This window comes from Lonchura striata, chromosome 9, assembly GCF_046129695.1.
Source record: "Lonchura striata isolate bLonStr1 chromosome 9, bLonStr1.mat, whole genome shotgun sequence".
NCBI lineage: Eukaryota > Metazoa > Chordata > Aves > Passeriformes > Estrildidae > Lonchura > Lonchura striata.
Window position 1 is genome coordinate 27,955,965 of NC_134611.1, and position 26,124 is coordinate 27,982,088.

Sequence of the window (26,124 nt, forward strand, 5' to 3'; positions counted from 1 at the left end):
TTTTGACCAAGAAGATACCAAGCAGTGGAAGGAATTAAGAAGAAAAAACAAGTGGAGGGAACTAAGGAGGAACCAAGTGAAGGTGGGAGCAAGTAACCCCCATCCTGGATTTGGCTGCACATCTCCTGCTGGGACAGCTGGCGTACCGTGGTTTGTTTCTGCGAGTCACGTACCAAATCTGAAAATTAAACCTATAGATTTCAACAAAGGAGATAATTATGACTTCATCATCACCTGCCACCTTTAAACTGGGGGGAAGTCGTCAGGAAACACAGGATGCACAAACTGAGGCACCCGAGGGACGGCTGCAGCGCAGGGGTTGGGGGAGGCTTGCTGCCACAGGCAGACATCAGGCTGGGAGAGAACAGAGTTAGCAAGGGATGGAGAGCTGTGAGCAGCTCTGGGAGCTGCTGGCAGCACTGCTGAGGGGTGGGCTAATCCAGAAACAGGAGGGTTTGTGCTTCTCCAGCAGCAAACATGAAGATCATGTCCAGGACAGTTAATGGAGTTGTGTTCTGCCAGACCTGTCGGCCTTAGGGAAGGATTGCTGCTGAAAGATGTCATGGTTTGGGCCTGCAAGAGGGAGGTTTGGCAAAATAGAAGGGAAGTTGCTAAATGTTTTCAGGTCGGCATCACCCTTGGGGGAGTTAGTGTTTCATGGAGTGCTGGATATGCCATAGGGCTGCTGGATAGCTTAGAAAAGAGCTACCCCTGTCTTGCTGAATGTCCTTCCAGTTCTGCAGGAATCCTCCATTTAGAAACTGGCTTTTGTTACACTGAGTGTCTCAATCCATTTTTCTCCTCCAAAAACCAGCCCTTTTGGTCACATCTGCCTTGTGCAGAAGCAGCCGTTGGCGTTCCTTGGGTACATGTCAGGGCTGTGTAGGAAGAAGGAAAAGTGCTTGAGGGTGGTCTTTGCAGATGTGCTGCAATCCATGTGGTGTGTTGATTTTTAAAGAGCTGTTCTGTCAGAGGATTTAGATTTTGTTGGCAGAATCGGTGTGTTGCTCATGCACCTCTTCTCTGTTTAGTATCTGGTGGTGTCCACAGCCTCGACTCCCAGCAGTGGCTGTATTTTTAGGTTGGATTAGGGTAAGGTAAATTAGTTTGGGAAATCCGAATGAGCATTTTCAGATAATCCTTTGAGAAAAATGGGTTGGCTTCTTTCCTAAGCTATTTTTATTATTCTGTTCATGTTAGTAAAACCATGATCACTTGGATCAGGAATTGCCTGTGAATTGATAGCTTTGAGGGTTGGTAATGGAGGAAAACAACAGACTGCTCACCCAATATTGGTTGACCTCCAATGAAATTTCATTCCCAGCCCGCATCCAAGTGGATCAGAAACCCACCCCCACAGCTGAGTAAATTCTTTAACCCTTTAGACTCAAATGAACCATGGAGCCGCTGCTTTCTGTGAGTGCTTGAAGCTGGACCTAAGAAGATAACTTAGATATTCTCAATTTCTTAACATTTAGTTCAAGAAATATTCATTTTCAGGATTTCTACAACTACTTTCTCTGACGGTCGATGTTTTTTGGGATTTTTGGCTTAACTTCTGTGGTATCCAGGCAGTTGATAGCCACATAAATAACAGGGTTGGAATAACCTGAGTAGCTCATCTCACCCTTCAGGCACACATGAACCCATGGCACGCAAGGCTGATGACTCAGGTGCTGGAAACTGCAGCCACCCAAACAATCCAGTTCTGCTCCTTGTCTGTCCTGGTGGTCTGTGATCTTGTTTTTGACCCTGATGTGTAGCCTGGCTCTTTCTGGAGCTGAGCCCACCACTCCTCATGTCCTCCCAGTGCAGCTGTGGATCTTGGAGTGTTCCTCCTTCCCAGTGGCACTGGAGATGGGCTCCAGGAGAGCTGCATCCAGCTCCAGCATCCCAGCACAGGCAGGACACGGAGCTCTTGGAGCCAGTCCAGAGCATGATCAGAGGGATGGAGCAGCTTTGCTGTGAGGGAAGGCTGAGAGAATTAGGATTGTTCCTAATTCTCCTGTTCCTAATAGCCTGAAGAAGAGAAGCTTCAGGCCTTCCATTAGCCTTCCAGTACCTGAAGGGAGCTGACAAAAAAGATGGAGTGACAGGACAAGGAGGAATGGCTTCCCACTGCCAGAGGGCAGGATTAAATGGGATATTGGGAAGGAATTGTTCCCTGTGAGGGTGGACAGGCCCTGGCACAGGGTGCCCAGAGAAGCTGTGGCTGCCCCTGGATCCCTGGCAGTGTCCAAGGCCAGGCTGGACAAAGCTTGGAGCAACCTGGGATAGTGGAATGTGTCCCTGCCCAGAGCAGGGGATGGAATTGGATGATTTTTAAGATCCCTTCCCATCCAAACCATTCTGGGATGTTTGGCATGTTCTGTGCTCAGCATTTAAGTGGCTCACCTGCTGTTCTACATTTCAGTTAAATTGCACCAAAATCTCTTACAGTTCTTAACAAATATTTTTAGAAAAAGCGATTCAGTCCTTTATCTAAATATAGCTTTGAGCTTTCAAGCCTTTGGGAGAGGGGAGCACGTGGAGCTTTGATCTGTGGCATTCGCAGCAGTAGGAGCACTTTCTGCACCTGGCAGAACTAAGTGCAGTGCAGAGGAATTTGTTGGACAGAAAGCTCCTATTTTACAGAACAGACGTGTGGTTTAGTATGGATGGAGGATAAATCTTGGCATGTTGTGTGATAGAAAGGCAAGAGAAACTGCAGAAAAATATGTGGCACAGGAAAATGAAGGTGTGTTTAGAAATTTCCCTCTTGGTGGTAACCCTGAAGTACCACTCACCTCTTGCCTGATACTTGATATCTTGCTAAAAATAGAGAAGAGGCTCACCCATCATCCCTCTTGATGACAGTGGAACCAAATCTCTTTGTCCTTAAATGTCTGAAATGGGAATGCAATGAAAATCAGCATTATATTTACTTATTTAAAGGCTTGCTGTTTAACCAAATATTTCTCTGAAAGTCACAGTGACTCTAGATATATTTGACAAAGTTATGCTTTTTGCTGGTGTTTCTCTTTCCTTTAAACTGAGTAGAATTGATGTCATTGCCCATATTCCTGTGGTAAAGGCACTTACAGCCGTGTCTGTGAGTGCTGAAGACATTTTTCTCATGGGAACCACCACAGTTCTGTGCCCCCCACCCAGTAATTGTTTCAATATTCTAAGTTGATATGCTCATTTATCACTGAAATTGTTATTAATGAGTGCTGGTTTTTCTTTGTCACATTGCCATGGCAACTGGGTGACATGTTTGAGTGGAATTATCTGTTTCCAGATGGAGATCTTCATTCATAAGATTTGCCTGCTGAGAATTTTTGCAGCATATTCAACTTCCAAATTCTTCCTGCCAGTGCCTTTCCACAGTTTGGAGCTAGAAGCATTCCTGCTTTCTGGTTTATATCCTGTGATTTTGTGGTGGGTGTTATGCTCACAGTATTTCTGTCTTTTGTGGTTCATTTATGTTGTTTTTCTTTCAATTTAATTGAGTTGCTTTTCTTCAACTCAGGATTTGCTATGACAGTCCTGTAAAGCCATTCCTCCCCCATATGAGTTATTGGAAATCTTGTCATTTTATATAATACACCACACAACAGAAGAGAGGACTTGATTTTGTTTTTACTCCTGAAAGGAGCATAAGGATGCATTTCTCTTTATATATTTGATATATCACATTCTGAGTGGTAGTTTTCGAATTTTTTTATCTTATTCACTACTTGATTTTTGGTTCTATACAAGAAAGAAGCATTAATATTTTTCACTTTTCTTTTTGATATAAAACTGTATTTAAGAAAAAGACCAAGGTAAATAGGCATAAAGTACAAATTTCCTTTATCCTGAACTTCTTACAGTTTTAGAGATCTTGTTGGCTGCCAGACTTAATGAGGTCCTGCTGGATTTCAGTCAATATTTCAGGATTTCTCTGGATTTGTTTCTGATCACTCAGACCAAATTACCTCAAAATGCTGTGTTTACTTCAGTAGAAAGGTAAAACTTAAAAGATGGTTTTCATCATCCTTTACTTCTTCAACTCCAAGTCATTCTTAACTTATTGACCAAAACCAGTTTGATGTTTTTTTGCACATACCTACAGGAAAGGCATTAAGGGCTCATCATCCAACCTGTCCTGTTTTTAATCTAATTTTCATATTTACCTCAGACTATTAATGACCATACACCCCATGATCTGCTTCAAGGTCTGTGTTGCATAAACATCCCTTTTGCACTTGCAGTGCTTTCATCCTGACAGTAACTTTCGAGCAAGAACAATCTCATAAATAGCTCAGAATCTGAAGTTTCTGCACTCCTTACCTTACACATAAGGTGTTTACACATATGTGTAAGGTGTCTATAGCTATGTGAAAGGTAGCTATAGAAGACAGATTTTGTCTTCACCTAGTCAAAAAAAAAGTCTGTGTATCATCGTGTCCTCTCAAAAATAACATAATGCAGCGCAAGACCCATCTTCTGAAAATAATTACCATATTTTAATTTGTAGATTTAAAATATTTGAAATAAAGACTGTTATCTTACCTATGAATAAGTCTTTCTGTTACACCAGCAGGCAGGGTCCTCCCTGGCTGTATAGTTATGTGTAATTACTTAGCTGTTCTTTTCCCTTGCAAAGCAGAATCATATCTATTTATACCTCCCTCCAGCAAGTGACTACTTAATACTCAGGAATGTTTCCAATATATTATATCAGTGCTCCTTGTTTTAAGGGAAGTATTTTGCCTGTGATAGGGAACTAGGAGACCTTATGAGTAATGATGTTGCTTCAAATGTAACGAATCTGATCTGCTCCCTTCATTTCTGTGTGTAGCTGATAAAGCAGTTGTTACCACTCAGTTATTAACCAAAATGAAGTTGATCCCTGGCTTTCCACAGGCCAGTGCTGCATTTGCCTTTTGGTCTCACCATGGTGCATGCAGGGCTTGCCCAGAGCCCCTGGGGTTGCTGGAGCTGGGACCTGCCTGGAGCTCCAGGCTGTTCATCACTGCTTGGGGCACTGAGTGCCAGCCCCTCAACCCCTTCTCCAGTGGGGCTTATCCCAGGAGACAATCTGTTGGCCTTTAAAGCATATCCTCAGCTTTAGATTATGTCAAAGCTTTATTGCTTTTGGAGCAGAGATTTCTTCTGCTCAAACAGATGCCATCTATTAGAGGCAGGACATTTGTATTAATTTTCTAAGACACTTCCTATTACTAGGCTGATTCTGCCAACATCTGCAGGGGCTTCCTGATTTTTTTATCTGTATCAACAGAATCACAGAATGGTTTGGATAGGAAATGATCTTAAAGCCCATCCAGTTCCAGCCCCCTGCCATGGACAGGGACACCTTCCACCAGCCCAGGTTGCTCTAAGCCCCATCCAGCCTGGCCTTGGGCAGTGTCAGGGATCCAGGGGCAGCCACAGCTGCTCTGGGCACCCTGTGCCAGGGCCTGCCCACCCTCACAGGGAACAATTCCTTCCCCATATCCCATTTAACCCTGCCTCTGGCAGTGGGAAGCCATTCTCCCAAGGAGAAGTTGGATTTCTCCAAAGCTGTTTGCTGTGGTGGATTCAACTTGTTCAGAAAATGTTATAAAAAATGACTGGTTTATTTTTCAAAACCTTCTTGTTGCTGCATTTTTTGGGCATAAATTATCCAGTTGTCTGCACTTCTGCACTTGGTAGGATGGAGGGGAGAGTAGCACCAGCTGTGCCAAAGATAACCGAATACTTATTGTATCATCAGGAGAGTCCTGAAGTTTACTTACACTGTTGGAAATAGCTCTGGAAGTATCATAAGAAATCTCTGCAAAGTTTTCTGCCACCTCTTCAAAGCTACTTGATGTATCTGGCAAACAAAGCAGCATTTGAAGGCTCTGTGCCCGTGTCCATTATGAATTTAAAATTTTTGATCTCTAGGAAGACTCTGTCCTGTCCAGATGTATCAGAATTTCACATGTCAATCTGATTATCCTGGCTATCAGTCAGGGACTCCTCGGTGCCCTGGTTGACTTGCTCCAAGAGATGATGTGTCCAAGGAAGCATCCCTCCTATACCATCCCCACAGGATCAGCTGCTGCCTGGATGTGGTGTTTGATCACAATTAATCTCTTGGAATAAGCAGCAGACACATTTCAGGGTTATTTTTGTCATGGAACGTCAGCCCCTCCATACCTTCCTTGTTTTCCACAAGGCTGGGCTGAGCTTCCTCTTTCCTCCAGTGCCCATGGACTGGCTGTGGGTTGGGAAATGTCCTTGGGGCTGCTTTCTCTTGCTCATCTGTTTCCCCATTCAGATCCCTGCATGCCTCTGTGGGAGTTTGATGCTTTTTCTGCATGTGGGTTTTATTGCTAATCACAACACAGAGCACCGAGGCAGGGAGGAAAATGTAAGTTAGATAATTACAGTCAATCAACTATTTCTAATTCCCAGGCTTTATTGTGTTCAGCCCTTTTGGGCTTATGAATTGTCATCTCCAGACTAGCTGAATTACACTAGAAAAAAAAAAAGAAAAACTCTCAGAGTTGTTCACATTTACCAGTCTGATAATACTGTCTTAAATTCTTCCATCTGATTTGAGGCTCTGTGTCTGAGATGCTTCTATTTGATAGATTCAGTTTATTTGAACTCTGTAATAAAGAAAATGTATAGCTGTGGACTAGACCAAATGCAAAACCATAATGCATTTTTTAAAATAAGATTGTTTTTTGAAATAAGTTTATTTAAAAAGTAAGCAGTATTTTTCAAAGCAAGGTTTATTTAACTTCCAGACTCTGATTAACAGTTTCCTGAAAACAGCTTTGTCTAAATAATATTATTTTTTTAGCAATACAGTAACCCAGAAAAATCTATCTGGGCTTTGTTTTTCCCTCAGTAGAACTGAGAGGAATTGCTTGAAAACCCAAAGAAAAGGAGGAAAGTTTGTGCAGTGTCTTCTAATTTGTCATGGTTTTGCCCTTTATTCCAAATGTACTGTTCTCATTTCACTTTGTATTAATAATTTCCACCTTTGTGGGATGGAGTTTCTCTTCTGCATTGTTTATCCTGGCTAGAGGAGGGTGGATGCACAACTTTGGGTGTTTTTTCCAATAGATTCACAGGCTGCAAAGATAACCAGAGCAAAATGTGGCTGAGCAAGGGCAGTGTTGGTCCTGCAAGAACTGGATTCACAGGCTGTGGGGAAGAATCATTCTTCTGAAATCCCATCTTGTCCTCCCAAGGAAAAAAATCCCTTGTTGGACCTTTGGGTTTACTATGGTATAACACCTGAATTTTAGGTAACATTTCCATACTAGCATTAGAGCTGGGAATTCTAGTGTTTGAAGAGCTGATAAATATTGAGGATAAACCAAGAATCTTACTTTTCTCACTTATTTTCAGGCTGCGTTTCTGTCTGCGTAACATTTGTATGCAGGAAAAAATAGTGGTTGGTGGGGGAAGTGGGAAGAGGAAGATGATCAGCATGGGGCCTTTACTCCAGAAATCATTCTGTGTGCATTGTGTCATTAGGAAAAACTAAATTTAAAAAAAGACATAGTGATTATGGTGTGGGTTGGCCTTTTTCCAGTTTTTAACCTACATTTTCAGAATCCTCCATCAGCTTTGCTGTGCAGGGAGTGCCCATGAGCAGCCTTCTCTCAAGTAGCCATTGTCCACAGTCACTGTCCACTGAGAATGAATAGCCAGGGAGGGTGCAGGAGCAAAGAACTTGTATGTATTGAACATATTAAACAGAGAACTAGGGATCTGGGAGAGACTACACACCAAACATCCCTGTTTCCTGGTGCCATGGCTATACTAGACCAGAGAGCTACTGCAATTCTTATTGAAACTTTAGGCAGGAGAAATTCCCTTTGTATTTGAAAATATATACATGTAATTTTTAGCTGCTTTGCTTAACTAGGGTCTATTCTAGTCAGCTGTTTTGGTTTTAGTTTGGTTTTTATCCCAGCTGCTGAACTACACTGGTTCAAAATTTTTTTTTCTTTTTTTTTCTTGGTGCTCAGATGAGTATAGGATCAAACCAGTGGAAGAGGTCAAATACATGAAAAATGGGGGAGAAGATGATCAGAAAATAGCAGCCAGGAACCAAGAAAACTTGGTAAGGATTGAACTTATCACTTCTCTAATGAACTAACGTGGCTCTGCTTTTGTAATGGGATATGCAGCGTGCAGCACCCTCCAGCTCCAGCTTATGTGCGGCAAGAGGATTTTCTCCAAAATGTCACAACTCCCTGCAAAGCTCTCATGGAAGGTGCAAAGTACAACTTTTTCCTGCTTGTCTTTCTGAATTAGACTCTACTTGATCTTGGAGTGAGTGCCTCCATGATTGTAAGTCACTCCCCTCCCTTGCAGATCCAAAAATACTCTTTATTTGGAAATGTGTGTGTCTGTGTTACAAACGAGCTGGAGTAAAACAGCACTTCTCTGCCATTAAGAAAATGACCTACTTATGTAGATACTTGCTGGTTTTCTGTATTTTAAAATTCCCAGGGAAGGCAGTTTGGAACAGAAAAAAAAATATTCGTAACACAGCAGTCACAAAAATCATGTGTGTTTCTTTTGCCCCGATTCGAGCACTTTGCCAGCTCGTAGTTCCATTAAGGGAAGGCAATCACAAATAAACTCTTAAGGCTGCTTGAAATAGCTAAGATGCTGTTGAAGCAGCTTAAAAATCACAGTTAAGTAATCTCTCGCTTTTCTGAAAAGTTGTTTCTTCTCTTCTAAAGCTGAAGGACATAGGTTTTCTTATGGGCTGGCTGAGGCTTTGACCAGTTGAAGTTTTCCAAGACATCCCAGAATTCTCATCGTTGGGTGAAGTTTTCACATCTGGTTCCACTCATTCAGTGCAGCTTTTCTTCCCATAGAATGATTGGGTTTTCACCCCTCCTTCTGTAGGTCCAGAGGGGAAACAGCAGCAGCAGATTCCAGTGGAACCATAACAATTATCATCAGCTGAGGATTTGCTTTTTGCCATTATTGGGCAGCTGTAGAAAAAGCCACTGTTTGGGATTTTTTACTTTTGATGAATATGTGAGCTCCAGCAACTCAGCTACTTTGTATTTCCTCTCCAAGACACACATACTTCCATTACACAACTACAGGTGCATTCCTGTAGCAAATGGAGATTATTTTGCTGCCCTATCCTGTGGCTGAGCAGCAGGCAATATGATTTCTTCTTCAACCTCTAGATCAGCCATTTGCTACCTGCACCTCCAATGGGTGGTGCAGCTTCAGCTTGGAGCAGGATTTAGAGGTTTTTAACAGATTGTTGGGGAGTCCTGTGCAGGGCCAAGAGTTGGAGTCAGTGATCCCTGTGAGTCCGTTCCAGCTCTGGATATACTGTGATTCTGTGGTAGATTTTCAACTGGCCTTCAGCTGTAGTTAAATGAGAGCATTTGCAGAAGGTCCCATGTCCCTGGACTGACAGTGAGGAAGAGCTCAGGAAAGCTCAGGTCTGCTGGGGTGACACACTTGCTGAAGGTCTATTCAAAACTAGCTCAAGCTATTTTGCACTTTGGCTGGTGCTAGCTGTCTTGTACTACCCAAGTGTTCACCTGATTAAATGTAGGAAGAGCACAGTGCTTCTTATTTTATTATTGGTGGGTCATGTTTGATGGGAGCAGTGAGTTTGTTGGAAAATGTAACAATAAGGATTTGGAAGGCTGGTGTAGCTCTTTTCTGTCATGTTTATCATGAGAAAAAAAGGCAATAACACAAGAAAGTCTTCAGCCAGACAGGATGGATGTGCCTTAAAACAAAAACTGTCTTGTCCACCAAAAAGTCTTTATTTTCCGTTTCCTCATCTTACTATAAGGAGATTACCTTGTCTGTAATATATGCAGCTTTTAAATCCTGGGAATTGTCAAGTCCTCATCACTTCTGGTTTTTTTAAGGGGTTTCACTATTCGAGTTCTCCTTAGTAGACATGTTTTAGCTCACTGCTTAGAAGAAGGGTTAAGCTGCCCATCACTGAGGCTTTAATTTCCTTAGTGTGTGAGAAGTTGGCAAGCGCTTACATAATCCCATCTTCTCATCAGCCATTTCCAGGCAACTGAAATTTTAGGAACAAGAAAAGGTGGTGGTGGGAGAATTGACTGGCCCTTTTTCCTCCTCTCTTGTTTCTTAACCCCAATTTCCTTATTGTCAAGGGCTGCAAATTCACATCCCCTTCAGAAACACAGCCCAGATGAGATGTGTAACCTCAGTGTCTCTGGGTGGGTTATCTTATCCCCTGATACTGGTGCTTGAATTATGTTATTCAGATGCCATTGGATTTTTCAATTCCATTATCATCTCTGTTACTTTTTTGAAGTCTTGCTAAAAAAAAAAAAAAAAATAGCTCAAGTGAAAATAAACCTGTTTCCCTTGTAGCTTAGGCTCTTTGATGTGCTGCCATCTCTGCCTTTGGTGCTGCAGTATTTCTGAGTCAGGGGGAAAGAAAGTCACATGAGTAGATGAAGAGAATGGGAGGACATGCAGTCCTCAGGGAAGCTGTCATTTCACACTGGGTGCTGAGGTCAGAGTCCCAGGCTTTGATTCTGCTTGAGGTAGAGCCAGAGAAGGGCTGGAACAAATGTGGGTATCTGTGGGAGAGTGAATCACCACCTTCTCAGCTTCAACCTGAGGCTTAAGCAGGGCTCCAAACTTGAGCAGGTCTGGCACGGTAAAGCAGAAATGCTCCTAAGACAGTGCCAGCAGGGATGGCTGTGCTAGGGCTGTCTGCCAGGGGAACCACAAGATGCTCCATGGGAAGACATTTTCTGCTGGAATCAAAGATCCCTTTGGATTAAAATGCAGGCTTTTGACAAGGGGAAAAGAAATAAGGAGACATAAACTAAGCTTGTTTTCCTGATGTTCCTTCCTATCCATAGGCCTGATTCACTTCTTTAGTCAGGTTGTTTCTCCAGTTCTTCACCTGCCACTGGGATCTCTCTGCTCCTGGTTTCATTCCAAGTACCTCTGGCACCTTCCAGAGCATTTCCACCTTCAAATCAAAGCCAGAGTCATTGCCCTTGAGCTGGCAGTCCCACATCCCATCCACATCCCAGCCTGCAGGGTGGGAATGGGATGTAGCAGGACTGGGCACTGCAGAGCTGGGGCTACACTGGGTGCTGTCACTGCAGCACCTGCTTTGGTGGCTGCTCAGCTAAACCAGCGCTGTTTGGAGTCAGAACAGTGAAGAACTAGTAGATAGGTGGAAGAAGAAAGTGATTTGCACTACGTATTACATATGTTTTAAAATCACAAGCATTGGTTTGTGCATATATATATTTACCCATATGTAAGAAAACGTGGGAGCTGTGCTAATTTTCAGGTGAGATGATGCATAGAAGGTAATGTGTGTGCTATTATTCCTAGAGGTAAATGAGCTGCTAGGATGGTTATTTGTGAGTTCAGAAGCAGAAGGCCTGGCTGGGATGGTTTATTGGGTTCCTGGGCTTTGTCTCCATGCCCAGCTTGGTGCCAATGTGCCACGTGTGGTGCTGAACTCCACCTTGTTTTAAAACTAAACTTCAGCTCCCCATGACTCCACAGTGGCTCCACAAAACCTCCCCTGCATTTCCCCATCTTCCTGGGGGAAGGTTTTATGCTAAGCCTTCTCCAAAACAAAGGGAGTTTTGCCAGCATTGAGTTTGCCACTTGGCAGATCTGGATGGGGTTTTTTTGACCCTAAGGATTACCCAGAGCTAAGGGTGGATTTGTCACTGTGAAAGCTAAAATGCCACAACTCAGACAGTATTAATATTTTACAAGCAGGTGTGACCAAAATAAATAACATATTAATAAAGACCTATTAATTTCTTGTTTGGAAGGGACTGTGTAGCTCTACACCATCATGTTAAATATGCAGTGTACAATTACATAACAGCCTTTTTAATTTAATTGTCCTCCTTTCCATATTCTCTCAGCACTCCTGGCTTCCCATTGTAAAATATTACTGCCAGAAAAGGTAAAATGAGAAGGTGTGTGCTATTTCTGCAGCTTAGCATTGCTTTGGCAAGCTTCAGGAGCCGGATCAGTTTTCCTCTGAACTGGGCTGTCATAGTACAGATATCCCTGAAAATACCAAATCCCTAAAGCTGCATTTCTTTTCTCTTGGGTAGTTATCTTGATATTTATTGCAGTTCAGGTTTTGGATGTGTTTATAACTTTTATTCATCATTTTCTGGGCTGCACTGGCATAAAAGGCCACTTACTGGGATTTTTATGCTTTGTTATCCAAACCCCCAGAACAATTAGATATAATCCTGTGTTTCATCCTGGAGCTCCGTAGTGAAATTGCATGTTAGAGCTTGAGATGAATTCCTGATGGAGCTGGGAGAAAATTGCCTCTCTGTTACTCTTGCTACCTCTCACTCCACCTTTAATAACAATGTTTTGCTTTTTGTTTTACCCAGTTTCCACAAATTTCCACTCCACTTACCTGCAAATGTGATTTTTGTCTCTCTTGAGCTTCTCAGCCCAGCTGCTGTTCTCCATTTGTCACCCAGCTCCACATTACTTGGAATTGCAAACCTCCCACCTCCCTAACTCTGTATTCAGCACCAGTTATCATTTTCTGCAGTGATTTGTTTAAAGTAGGCAGTAATATCTGATAGATGAAGTGTGTGAAATTAAAAGCCTGGCAGAAAATGCAGAGTGAAACACCTTAATAACCATATAAAATGTAATATGTGAGAGGGAAGACCCCTATTTAAATGTATATATTATGCACAAGATGTAAAATGAATGTTTTATATACATCAATCATACATATTTTTGATGTGCAGTGCAAAGATTGGTATATGCTGAATTCCACATCAATTTAGGAAAATACATTTAAATTCTATTACCAACCTGCCCAATCTAGGTGCTACAAAAACTAAATAAAAAAGAAATAAGCCAGCTAAAAGAAATAGAGTAACCACCGCTAAGTTTATCTGGGGTATTTGTGGTGTTTTCCTTTCTACAGATGTAAAATACCACAAGGGCAAATTTAAGCATGGAAATATAATTAATTTGGTACTTTAAAATACTTAAAGCCTGTGTTGCTTATTGTTGCTAGGTAAACCTTGAATTGCAGTGTTTTAAATGCATAACTGCATTTTTATTTCAGTACTGGTGCAGTACACTGGTGAAGAGCTTTGTAAAAACATATTAATGCATATTCCAGTACATACTAATGCATATCCCAGTGTGAAGATTGCTCTCTCTAATGTTCTAATTATTTATTTTAAACCATTGTGCCGTGGCAGGGTTTCAGAACACACCATTTCAGGATAGAACTTGCTCATGCTCTGCTTATAAGGGGAAAGAACACAAAAAATGCCCAAGAGCCTTCATGCCCTTAGAAAGAAGATGTTTTCCTGGGTTTTGTCTATCCTGAAGAGTTTGGGTGTGTTGAATCCTGTGCTGGCCCCTTGTTTCCTTTCCTTCCTGTGTGACATTCTCCAGGAGCCCTGTGCCACCAGCACAGGGTCAGCTCCAGTACAAGTGCTGGGAAAACTTCATCCTGTTGGTTCATTATCCACTGTAAAGGATGAATATCTAGAAATGTATTTTCTGTACATAAAGGAGAGGCTATTAATTTCTCTGTGTCTTGCCCCTCCCCTATTTTCCCATCTGCTTTCAGATCACAGAATCCCAAGTAGGTTTAGGTTGGAAGGAGTTTAAAACTCATCCAGTGCCAGCCCCTGCTGTGGGCAGGGACACTTTCCGCTGGCCCAGGTTGCTCCAAGCTCCATCCAAGCTGGCCTTGGGCACTTCCAGAGATGGAGCAACCTGTGCCAGGACCTCCCCACCCTCACAGGGAGGAGTTTCTGCTCAGTAACTCACCTAACCATGCACTCTGCGAAGCCATTTCCCCATGTCCTCTCACTCCAGGCCCTTGTCCAAATTCCCCTGGAGCCTCTTTAGGTATGGAATACCAGTACATATAGTGTAGCATATCTATTTATGTGTGTGTTTGTGTATTTATATATATACATACATATATATAAATAGCGTCAGCTTAATGAAATACTTGGAGATGTTGTTGGTTCTTGTGTTGGAATCCAGGCAGGGTGAAACCCACAAAAACAAACAGCAAAATGCAGCTTGGGTCATTGTGGGAGGGGAAAAAGAAGTTGAGATGCCCTTTTTCTCTGGTTCCTGGGGCGTAGGAGTGCTTAAAGGACAAAGTGAGCATCAGCAGATGTGCCTGGAGATGGGATAACGTGCAGAGGTTCCTGTGGTGTTCATCCATCCAGCTCCTGCGGTGCTGAGTTAGGAGAGGGCAGGGAATGGAGGGCTGCAAAGGCAGCCTGCTCCCCACACGTTTTCCCCCAGGGACAGGCAGCCACTTTGCCCAGGTGCTGTGTCAGCCAAAGCCCCGGGCCTGGGGCAGCTCCGTGGGAACAGGTCCCACAGGTTCCCACAGCCCAGCCTGGAGCTGCTCCGCATCTGGACTCTCAAACAAACCACAAAAACCAAAAGCTGCTGCTGCAAAAGTAAAGGGAAGGCAGGATTAAAGTGCAGAAGCAAGTAGGTGAAGGAGGGAGGTATGGAATACCGAGCTCCTTGTGCCCGAGGTGGCAGGGCCCACCCTGGGATACAGGAGGTGGGTGGGTGGGCAGCCCTGCCCCGGGCACCTGCGGGGGCACAGCTGCGGCTTCCTCCTGGCAGAGCTGCTCTGAGCACTGCTGGCACAGACAGGGCAGAGCAGGGGCCGGCCCCACTGGGGGAAGGTGCATTCCAGATCCGTGGAGGAAAACACCTTTGCAGTGTTGGATACCTGGTACCCCGTCCCTGAAAGTGTCCAAGGCCAGGTCAGATGGGACTTGGGGCAGCTGGTGTAGTGGAAGGTGTCCCTGCCCATGGCAGAGGGTGGGATTGGGATGAGCTTTAAGGTCCCTTCCAATGCAAACCTTTGTAAAATACTAAGAGAAGTCTGACATTCTACTTCTATAAGATGATACCTAGAAAAAACTCCCTGGGAATATACAGTTTTTTCCCTCCAGTCTTTGTTGACAGGACCTGGGTTGGCACATTTCACATTGCATGCCATCCAAGGTTCCCTTCCTCAGAGAAATGAGAACTACAGAATCATCCTTTGGATTTCTTTTTTTTCCCCAGAGTCTGGATCCTAAATGAATGCTGCCCTATCACTGCTGTCAGTACTAAGTAATTACAGCATTTCAATTTTCATAACCCAGCCTCTCCAGTGTTTTTTGCAGCTGGAATAGAAGTGCACAGAAAGGACATTGCTACTGGAGCCAGTTGTATTAAACACTGTGCAATTTGCTCATTTCCATATTGCTCATTTAATTTCAAATCTGCATTGATATTCTTCAAAGAATGGTTTCTCATAATGAATTTATGACAGTTTTAGCTCATTTCTCTTATGGGTCACTACATATTATAGAGACATCAAAGTAAATGATTGCACTGGGTATTAATATTCTTCTTCTGGATTCCATTAAAATGGTTCTGGTGAAGTATTCATTTTTTCCTCCAGTATTTAATTTTGAAAATTTAGAAGATAAATTAACATCATTAATAAATATTTTTAGCAAATCAGAAAATCATACAAAAGTTGTTGTGCTCCAGGTGCATTGCTTCAGACCAGACCCTGTTTCCTTCTTTCTGCTTTGTTGAATAAATCTGCACAGTGCCCTATGGAGAGGTAGAATGATGCGATTTTTCAAGTTCTTGATGAATGTGATTTTAAAGTAGAAAGCTTAAAAATATATGATGCTTTTTCTTTCAAAGTGTATTGAAATAACAGCGTCCAGGAGCAACATGTAATTGCAGGCTTGATGGTGGAGAAAATGTAGCAGTGATGGGCAGCTCTCAGGAACAAGGTTCAGGACCATCCCACTGCTCGTGGAAAGGATTCTTACAAAACCTTCAGAGACATTCCCACTGTCACTTGTGGAAGCAGATAATTTTCCATACAGGTTGTGTTGTTTCCGTGCCTGTATCATTTTAACAGGTGAGTTTCTGCCTGGGGTTTTCCCTCCCCTGCCTCTCTGGGAAAGCTGATGCTTTTGAGGAGAATGGGCACAGAGAGCATTTGGTGAAACAGGAGTCAGCAGTCATGGCAAGGTGGCAAGGTCTTGATTTAAGAGTTTCTTCCACGATTGTGAGGACCAGAACCTTCATATTCTTTTTTATTCTTTTTACTTTTTTTAAAGAACATGAGCGTCTCCACACTTGCAGAACTGAAGCTTTAAGAAAGATGAGCTGTAGGATTTTGCAAGCTGTCAGCAAGAGAAGCTCTCTGTACCCTCTGTTTGGTACTTGCTATTCAGCAATTGCCTAGTAGGTGTTAATTATTAACTCTGCTGTTTTGGAACAGAGGATGAGGCAAGATACAGGCAGAGTGGGTCATGCAGAAATACCTAAAATCATCAGAAGTCACTGATAGAGACTAAAGCTGTAAATCCAGGCATCTGCTATGGCCTGAGAGTCCCACTTTGGAGCACTCCTGGCCACTGGTGAGCTGTGATCTCCTGACCTCCTTGTGATAGTGGCAAAGTACTTCAGCCTTTCATATGTTCACATTTATTTTTAGATATGTGGTCTGCTCACACTTTCTTTTCAGGAACTCCTTGAGTCAGAGTGGTTGTAGTGGAAATGTAGTGTCTGGGATGTCCCTATCTGGTGAGGTACTAATTTCAGACTATTGTAGAGCATGGAGGTAACAACAAATTCATCCATTCATTAATTAGATGTTTACCCATACAGCCTTGGTGATCTCTCAGTTTCAGTGTAAATACAGTATTATTGCATCTGGAAAAGGGAGGGAGGGATGTGCCATTTTAGACCCCAAACCAAGACACCTGGGGAGGTGGTTAGTGGTGGCATTGGCAGTGCTGAGTCAACAGTTAGACTCGGGATCTTAGAGGGATTTTCCTGGTTCTGTGAATTTATTAATTTTGGTGTTTTGAAGCAGAGGTGAAGTCCTTGGTGGAGGGATGTGCCTTTCGGGGCTGGTTTCAGGTAGATCCTTTGCACAGTTGCTGTGTTTTGGCTGGAACTTGTTTATACTTCAGGTATTTTTTTCAGTAGAAAGTGTTTTCTTTTGCAAGCTTTCCTAACCGATGTCTTTGAAGGGCAGTTAAATGAGGTGAACTTGAAGCTGGTCAAATGAAAAATGTGAAGATCTCCAGCACCTAGTTTTGGGGATTTAACCATAAAATCTCCGATTTGAGTTGTAAGGGACCTTAAAGCAGTCCAGAGCCCAAAGAGGATTGTATGTTAGTGGGAGTTAAGTGACCATCCCAGGAAGAGGGGTAAGGAGGGAATGAGGGGTAAAGAAGGAAGGGAAAAATGTGACAAGAAAGGGAAAACAGAGCAGAAGCACCACTAGGAGAGGTGAGAAGAGACTCAGAGGGCTCTCTGCAGCACTGAACTTCTCTTCTTGCCATGAGCAGCGCATGATAGCAGTGTGTTGCATAATCCAGAGTTGTCATTATTTGACAATGTTCTAACTTGTATTTTCAAATGAATGTTTTCAGCTTTGAATTTGCCTCTATTTTTTTAAAAGCCCTGTTGCTCCACTGTTTTGGGATTAGAAAATCAGGAGCTCCCAGTCCACTTTGTACCATTATTGTTTTGAAATAACTTGGGTTTTGTCTCCTGTTTTACACCAAAAATGCCATTTTTCTCCAATGCAATCTACATGAGGCTTTTCTCATCACCTAAATTATTTTAGTTTGTTTTTTTTTTTTTTTTTTTCCCCTATTCATCCTGGTCATTTAGTAAGAAATGTTAAAAAATACCTTTATAGGCAACATAATCTAGAAGATCCAAGAGTGAGGAGTACTCTCAGGAGCACAAGTTGTAGCACTGTTTATTTAACTAAGCTTCAAGTAGACAATGTCTGTTGTGCTAAAGGAGCATGAAATGTAACTTTCCTGTTTCAATAGTCACTGGTTTGGTTAGCTTTCCATCTCTTAGGCAATTTTACGCTCACAGCATCTTTGAGAAGGAGCATTCCCGCCACTGCAAGCTGGAGTTTTGTGTTTGCTTGTTCCATATTTTGGTTGTACTTCACCACTAGATGTGGGAAGGTGGGAAGTGTTTCATGTTTGTCATGGAGAAAATGGTGTTTTGCTCAAAATTACTTGAAAGTGTGGTGAACATTTTTGAGTGGACTTCTTTTCTTCTTAATTCTTCCAAGGAAATGCATGGTCTGGGCAGGGGCTGGGCTACCCAGGCTTAGGCTTTTTGGGATGTGAGGGCACACATCAGCAGGAGAGATGTTGATTTAGTGGTGTCTTCTGTAGAGAAAGGGAAAGAGAGCTGCTGGGGAAGCTCATTAGCTGCATGAACAGGTCCTTTAGCTCTTCAGCTGTAATTGCTGTGTGCTCAGGGTGGCAGGATTGGCAGATCCAGGTTTCCCGAGGAGCTGGTGTGAACTCGGGATGCCTCATCAGCTGTGTGCATGTTCTGGGGGCTCTGGGAAGGGCACAGCAACCTCACCCCAGCCTGCCCAGGCTCTGTGCTGCTCTGTGCTGTGCAGCCGTGCTCACAGATGAGAGAGGGGATTTATCCCTGGTGGCAGATTAAAGCAGGATGGGTATTCAGCTCCCCCCGCCCTCCCAGGAAAAAGAGCTGGACTGCCTCTAGCTGAACTGGAGGTGCTTCAGCCACCTCCAGGAATAAAACAGGGAGTGTATCCATCCTTCTGCATTGTGTATTCCTACACCAGGGCTGGAAGGAGCTCAGCCTTGTCTGTTTTTCACTATAATTGAGCTTTTGGACCTTGGTTGTTTCCCTTTGATTTTGTGGATAGCCAAGACCAGCTGCTCTGCAGGCAGCTGGGAGACTCAAATGTGTGTTGGAAGGGATTTCTGCATTTCAGCTGGTGGAAAGAAGAGTAAGAAATTGGACTGGGAGGAGGGGAAACAATGCAAGAGTGTAATATTCAAGAGTTCAGAATTTTTTTAAGTAAGAAGTCAGGGATGGAAAGAAAATCTCTATGGAAATAAGTTTATGCCAGTAAAGGCAAGTACTTCAGTATTCTGAAAAGCTGAGCAGATAATTCAGACTCTTGTGCGTACAGAGTTTGGAATTACATATAGGTATAGTAAAAAAGTCTCATGAATAATTTCTAATAGAAAGCAGTGATTTATACAGATACCAAAGTAATACTGACCTAAGGTAATATGCAACTTCATGTTTGTTCCCACTGAGAAGAAAAGAAGAAAATCCCTTTTTTTTTTTTTTTTTTTTTTTTTTTTTTTTTTCTCTTTCTTTAAATTGTTTGTTCCTTGCTCCTGGAAGAAGCAGTGTTGGAACTCAAACAGAGCTCTTGGTGCTCTGCTTTCATCTCCCACATTTGATCTGTGTGGACCAAGTGCTGCTCTATCTAATATGTAATCTTTCCATGGGATACCATCAAAGACAGGCAGCTTTAAAAAAAAATTAAGCCAACAGATAATCTCTGCATGGGAACACAAAGCCAGTGCTTCTTAATAAGGTAGTCATATTATAATTGTGTGTGTGTGTGTGTATGTATTTAAATGCAATTTTTATTGCAGCAGCACCTGAAGGCGAGTGTTGGGAATCAGGAGCAGCTGCTCTGCCTGCAAACACAGCAAGAATGGGCTCACATAGTACCAATGCTTCCCCAGAATTTTATCCAAACGGGTGCTTTTATTCCACAATCTTTGTTCTTCCAGGACAGTGAGCTGGGGGGAGTTGCAAAGCCCAGGATGTTAAAAAAAAAAAAAAAAAAAAAAGGCACAACCTGGTGAGGGGAAAGTTTTGTGACACAGCAGGGGTGTTGTGCTGTCCTCTTCCCCCAGTATGGGCCTGCAAGAGAGAGGGACCTGGCACTAGGGTCTGGAGTGACAAAACTGAGGGTGAAGGGCCTTAAACTGCCAGAGGGCAGGGTCGGATTGGATATTAGGAAGAAATTCTTCCTGGCATGGGTTGCACAGAAAAACTTTGGCTGCCCCTGGATGCCTGGCAGTGTCCAAGGCCATGTTGGACAGGGCTTGGAGCAACCTGGGCTAGTGGAAAGTGTCCCTGCCCATGCCAGAGGATGGAATGAGATGGATTTTAAGGTGCCTTCCAACTCAAAACTCTGTGATTCTGTGGACATTTGGATGTTGAGCTTCATGGTGTGGAGGGGCAGTTTGGGAGGGAGTGCTATCAAGCCTTCCTTTTCCCTTGTTTTCTCACTTCCTGTAGCCTTTCAAAAAAACAAAGCTGCTGTGCAAGAGAGGAGGGACAGATTTGGCTTTCAGGTGTGGTGGAACACAGAGGGTGTTTTGCTTGGAGCAATGCTGGTAGTGTGGCACTTCTGCTGAAATGCTGTGAGTTTGCCAGATAACCCTTTCCTTTTCATGGAATCATGGAATCACAGACTGGTTTGGGTGGGAAGAGACTTTAAAGATTGTATAGTCCCACCCTTGCCTTGGGCAGGGGCACCTTCCACTATCCCTGGTTACTCCAAGCCCTGTCCAACCTGGCCTTGGGCACTTCCAGGGATGGGGTGTCAGCAACTTCTCTGGCATCAGCAACTTCTTTGTGGAGTTGGAGAGCTCATTTCCTTAGACAAGCAATCACCTGAGCTAGGCATAGGAAATCTCAGCCATTTCAGCTGACTGGTGGGGCTCTGAAATAACCAGCTTCAAGTTGCTTCAGAGTGTCTAAGAGTGAGTCAAGGTCAAAACGTGCCTTAGTTTTTTTTCATAAGGGCTTGGCTGCATTCACAGGTTTAGCAGCTTGTATATTTGTGGGATTTGTTGCTGTTGGAGATCTCCCGGCTCTCTAAGTCACTGCATCCTGCCCAGCTTTTCCAAAGAATAACATCCTCATGGGAACGCTGCCTCTGAAGTGTTTACACTCATTTCCTTCCTGGGGAAAACATCCAGCACTGAAACGGGCCTTGGGTGATGGCGAGGAGACGGTGGCACATCTTTCCAGAGTACAGCTCGTTCTTAGCTGGTTGTGTATGGAGTTCTCTGCATCCTCTTTTCCTTTTCTTCATGAGAAAAGCAAGCAGAAATCTCTTCCCGAGCTAAGGCATCGCTCAGCCTCGCAGCAAACCCAGCCAGGGCTGGCCACCGGCCAAGCCTTCGCTCGCTGCAACCTGCACACCGTGTAACTCCTCTAAGAATAGCCCTAGTGATCTTAAAAAAAAAAAAAAAGAAAATCACAACATCAAAAAAAGGCTATTTTAGCAATGTATTCTCTTCATCCCTTCTGTGAAGCAGTGGAGCTTGGAGGGGATTTTTGCCCCCACGCCCGTGTCCGTTCTTCCTCCCTCAATGAGAGCTGTCGCTAATGCCGAGAAATATTTTCGGACTTAATGCAGTGAGTCAGGGCTTAGCTGTAAATTGGTCATGGGATGGGAGGGATTCAGATTGTCTGTTACCCAGGGTCTGGTTTCAGCCATTTCAGTAACATGAGCAATTTCTCAACTGACGGTAATTAGACTCATAATTCTCTCTGAGATGATTTAAAGAGAGGATTAATTATAAAAGTTTCTCGGTGTTAGAACATGTTTCTTTAGTTAAAGTTTGGCATACTTTCATTTTGTGATGAGCCTGAAAGAATGTTCCTCTACTTAGAATATTTAAATGCTCCGTTCTGTCATGCTGTGTAAATACCTGTATTTGTGAGTTTATCTAAACAAATCTTTTAAATGGGAAAAATGCATAGAAGGCCCAAGAGCTGATTCAAGGGCTTGTGGAGTGGACTTGCATATTCCTTGTGGGCCTGGTTGGGTTTTGGTAACTGTTTTTCTGGCTGTACTTGATTTCTCACTAAAATAAACAAAACATAGTAGTTTTTTCTATCTTCATTAAAAGATAAGTGAGCTAAGTACTCTGATGTGCTTCTTCTTTTGTCTCCATAGACAGGGACTTTGCCAGGGCCAGCTCAGTGGGTTCTTGATGGAGCTGGGGATTCAGGAGTTCCATGTTAAACCACATCCTTTGGTTGTATTGCCTTAAAAAAATACGTAAAATTGTGAGGTGTGAAAAGAGCCAGTTCACATCAACCTCATCAGTCTGCCTTTTAGAAAACGTAAATAAAAGTGGTTGTGTGGGATTATGGAAGGCTTGGCTTAACTTGATGGCATAGACTCACAAAAGGCTAGATGGTATGACACATCTTCTCTATGTTCCTTATTTTCCTGGGGGTAAATTCCAGCCTCTTCTCACAGCATAATAACAGAATATTCCCAGTTGGTATTTGAAAATCTTGTCCAAATTTTCATTTTCATTTTGTTCACTTTTTTACTTCATAAACCTATTTTCTTATTATTAAGTCACATAGCCAAATAGTGATGTCATTTTTCTTTTTGCTATTCTACTTCTGTGAGTACTTTTAGAAAGATAAGAGATCCATATCTGGCTCCTTGGCTGCTGTGTTTGAAGTCTGTTTTTCTAGAAAAACATTGTGTTATTAGCTTGTCCTTAAGCTCCGGGAACAGAAAGTTGTTGGGGGCTTTTTGCTTGTAATAAATTTAGACTTAGATTCATATCATTTGTTAATGTTTTTAATAACCTGACTCTCCAGATCTCCCTTGCTTTATGGCCTGTACTTATGACTCCTGCATTATGGATGCTGATGATTACTATGAACATATAAGTTATTGAATTGATTTTATGAATGGTAGCATAGAGCATGAAGCTGAGTTCACTTAAGGAAATAAAACAAGGCAAACAGACTAAAATATTAACAATGTGTTTTGTGTCATGTGGCTTGTAATTCGTTGAAACCCTTTTGTGAAGTGGTGCTTCAGCATCACTCATCCTCCAGTCCCCAATGTCCCCAAACTTGGCCCAGTTACCTTTGAGACCAAATGTATTGGGTCCACTTTGAGTTTACAAGTGGTGACAGATTAATTTGGAAAGACAGATTGCAAGCATGCAGCATGGGCCCGGTCTGAGTCATAAAAATGTAATGTATGGCTGGTGCAGAATGATAAAAATTCATATCAGAGGAACAGCTTAATTAACTATTCTTGATTAAAGTAATACAGTGTATGAATTTAATAGCTTGTCTTCAAAAGCAGAATGTGAAATCACTTACTACTTTGGTGTATCTTGCTGTCAAACAGGGAGCTGCCAGTGGTTCTTCATGATTGAGTTCAGGGGAACTTAACACTGGTATGGGAGATACCAAATAATTATTCTGCTCTTGCTTCAAGCACATTGCCTTACATGAATAAAGAAGTTGTCAGGAACAAAGTTGTGGGAGTGGACCAGAAAAGGATTGAGAATGCATGAAATAGGATTGATAGCTAGGAATAAGATTGATAGAGAAGGGAAGGCATGTTGGGATTGTGAAGAATACAGCGCAAGGGCTGGAGCTCTGCCATCATAGTATTAGTTAAACACTTTGCCATGTTGCTGATCCATTTGTTGGTCCTTGGGGTGGTGGTAGGTACAGAGAGCAGGAGAACATTGTGTCTCAGTGCTGTCACCTTGGAGGCTGAGGAGCTCTAGTTCATTGAGTGTTTTCTCTACTTCATGTAGAGGCGTTGTCATTCTTGTTCTTTGACACCTTCCTGGTGCCTGTAGCCAAGTCACTCTTCCTGCAGCCATCCCAGCTTCTAGATGCCTCAGGATGAGGCCTGGCTTGGTTGCAAGAGCAGGATACTGATGGCTGGTGTCCAGCAAGCTTCTAGATCCTGTCCAGCAGAGTTACTGCATAAGCTAGTGCTTCCATGTTGGTTATTTTATTATTGATATATCAATGTATTATTGTATCCTGTTGGTTATTACCTAGGACTGGTGTACTGCCTAGGACTTGGGCCTTGTTGGAATTCTGGAATCCAGAATTGATCTGACTTTTTCATCTCTCCAAGTTGTCAAGATAACCTTGAATCCTCTAAAACTGAGCCTTTCCTGGCTTGGTACTCTCTGGGGTTTTGGAAAGCAGTTGTAGTCTCCAGTTTGTTATTATTCATCATCCCAGTCCCTAGTGAAAATGCAGCTCCAGGACAGATACCAGCAAAATCCTACTTGATGTATTCCTCCATTTAAACAACGTTCCATTGTAAAGTACCTTCTTCTCAGCCAGCTTTCCCTTTGGTATTAGTCAAAGCTTAGATTCAGCCACTCTGATCAATTAACACAGACGTGTAAGTAGTCATTATATTATATCAGAATGAGCTTGGAGTAGGGTTTTCTCATCCTCTTTAAAACAGTACACAAATCCTGCTTTACATTTCTTCCAGAGTCAGTACCTTCAATATGTTTACACATGAACTCATCTGAAGAACTTTCCTGATTCCAGTCATTGATAGTTTTCAGGGCATTTTTTCACTTTAAGTAGGTAAATATTCTAGTTGGACAGCTGAACATTGCTGATGCTTTACAGTAGGGTGGGTGAAAACAGGATCTTAGAGCAGCTTTCCTGGCTTGGAAGCTGGGCATCTGCACACCTGTGACTGAGCCAAGATAGAGAATTTGGACTTGCTCCTAATTTTTTCCTGATCCAAGATGAAGAAATAATGTTCCCAAAGTTTTCCTAATTTGTTGGGTTCGCACGTGGGATTTACCTTGCCTAATGTTACTGAATGTCTGCGTTCTGAATTAACACAGCGAAGAGGTTTCCCTGGGGGATAACTCTTTCCTGCTGGTGTCTTTCTCCTGGGAGCAGGGCTCACTGCAGCAGGTGGGCTGGCTGAAATGAATAGGACTGCCTGTGGCTGAAGATATTGTACCCAACAGTAAGGAAATATAAAGCCCAGATTTCTTAAGGGCATGTCTGTGTAAACAAATTCTCCTTGGAGATACACGTGTTGCAGAAGCGGCTGCTGCAATTACGCCTCATTATAAGACACCATGTTTTTGTATTTTATGAGTGCTTTGAAAAAATTAGCAAAGTCCATTAATAACGTGGCTGGTGAACTCAAATTGCCTGACGATGCTGTTCTGTGCACACAGTGGAAAAATCGATCCATTTAATCCAAGGTGAAGCTGTCTGGCTCTCCAGAGGTGGAGGCTGCCTCGGTTGCTGAGGGCTGGAAATCATTGCCTCACAGTAATTGAGTAACATCCAGCAATTGTGAGGCTGAATCTTCCAGACTGGTTTGACTCACAGGGGCTCAGTATCTAAATGAAGTGTATTTGTCATGCTGCAGTCCTACAGGTTTAAGAGTACTTGGATTCATTTGATCTGAGGCATTGCAACAATATTAAGTAAGTTCATTTTTTATTGTCCTTTGCGCCTTGTATTTTTCTGGCTGTAAAAGTCCAGCATCTTACTTTTTGGAAACTGAGCCGTGATAAGACAAATATTTCTGGCCAGTATTTGTAGCTCTGGCAGGGCTTGAAGAATTCTTGGCTGGCTTTTACACCAGGCTGATAGCTGAGACCAAATAGAACAAGAAGCAGAGTACTGCATGTAGAATTAAATCATATTACTAGTTTTTGATTAGTTTTCTTATCTTGAAATTATTTACTGTATTCTGTTTTTTGTGATAAACAGTAACTCTACAGTGTTTAAATCAATACTTCAATGTTAAAGAATTTTAAACAACACTTTGAGAGGTCCTTTTGTCTTTCAGCAAGATAATTATGCTGCAAAATTTGCTTTCCTAATTCATTTGGGAAATCCTGCTTATTGAATGTTTGGAATGAAGGACTTAGTCCTGATACATCTGTGATTTCTCCTCTGCAGTCTTTGTTCAGTATCAGACTTCAGTCAAATGGCCAGGAATTGTGGCTGCTCCACCCCTGGAAATGTCTAAGGTCAGGCTTAGGGTTTGGGGCAGTCTGGGACAGTGGAAGGTGTCCCTGCCCATGGCAGGGGTTGGGACAAATGAGCTTTAAGGTCCCTTCCAACCCAAACCACTCCATGATTCCAAACTGACTGTGAAGTTGCACTCTTAATGAGAGATGGACCTGCTGAGAGGAAAATAAATACCTTTAGATATTGAAAAATATTCTCAGAACACATATTGTGTTATTAGTGCTGGCCAGAGTTTCTGCTCAGTTCAGGAGAGCATGTGCTGAGTGTCCATGGTGGCGGCTGTGCAGCTCCCCCAGGGCCCATCGTGCCTAATATTAAAATTAATCGACAACAGTTTTAAGCCCTAGGAATTTGGGTCTTAAACTAAACTCTGAATTTGAGGATTATGAACAGGCTAGCTAATCATCTAAGCATTTGTCTTCCCAGATAAGCCTCGACAAC

General features: G+C 42.7%; 1 protein-coding gene across 3 annotated transcripts in view; it reads left to right on the forward strand.

Moving 5' to 3' along the window:
• C9H1orf21 (chromosome 9 C1orf21 homolog) overlaps window positions 1–26,124 on the forward strand; it is a 106,055-nt gene that overhangs the window by 54,632 nt on the left and 25,299 nt on the right. For all 3 annotated transcript variants that reach the window (XM_021525127.3, XM_077785503.1, XM_021525128.3), the window contains exon 3: window positions 8,001–8,095. In XM_021525127.3, coding sequence (XP_021380802.1) covers window positions 8,001–8,095 — 95 coding nt within the window. The remainder of the gene's footprint in view (window positions 1–8,000; window positions 8,096–26,124) is intronic.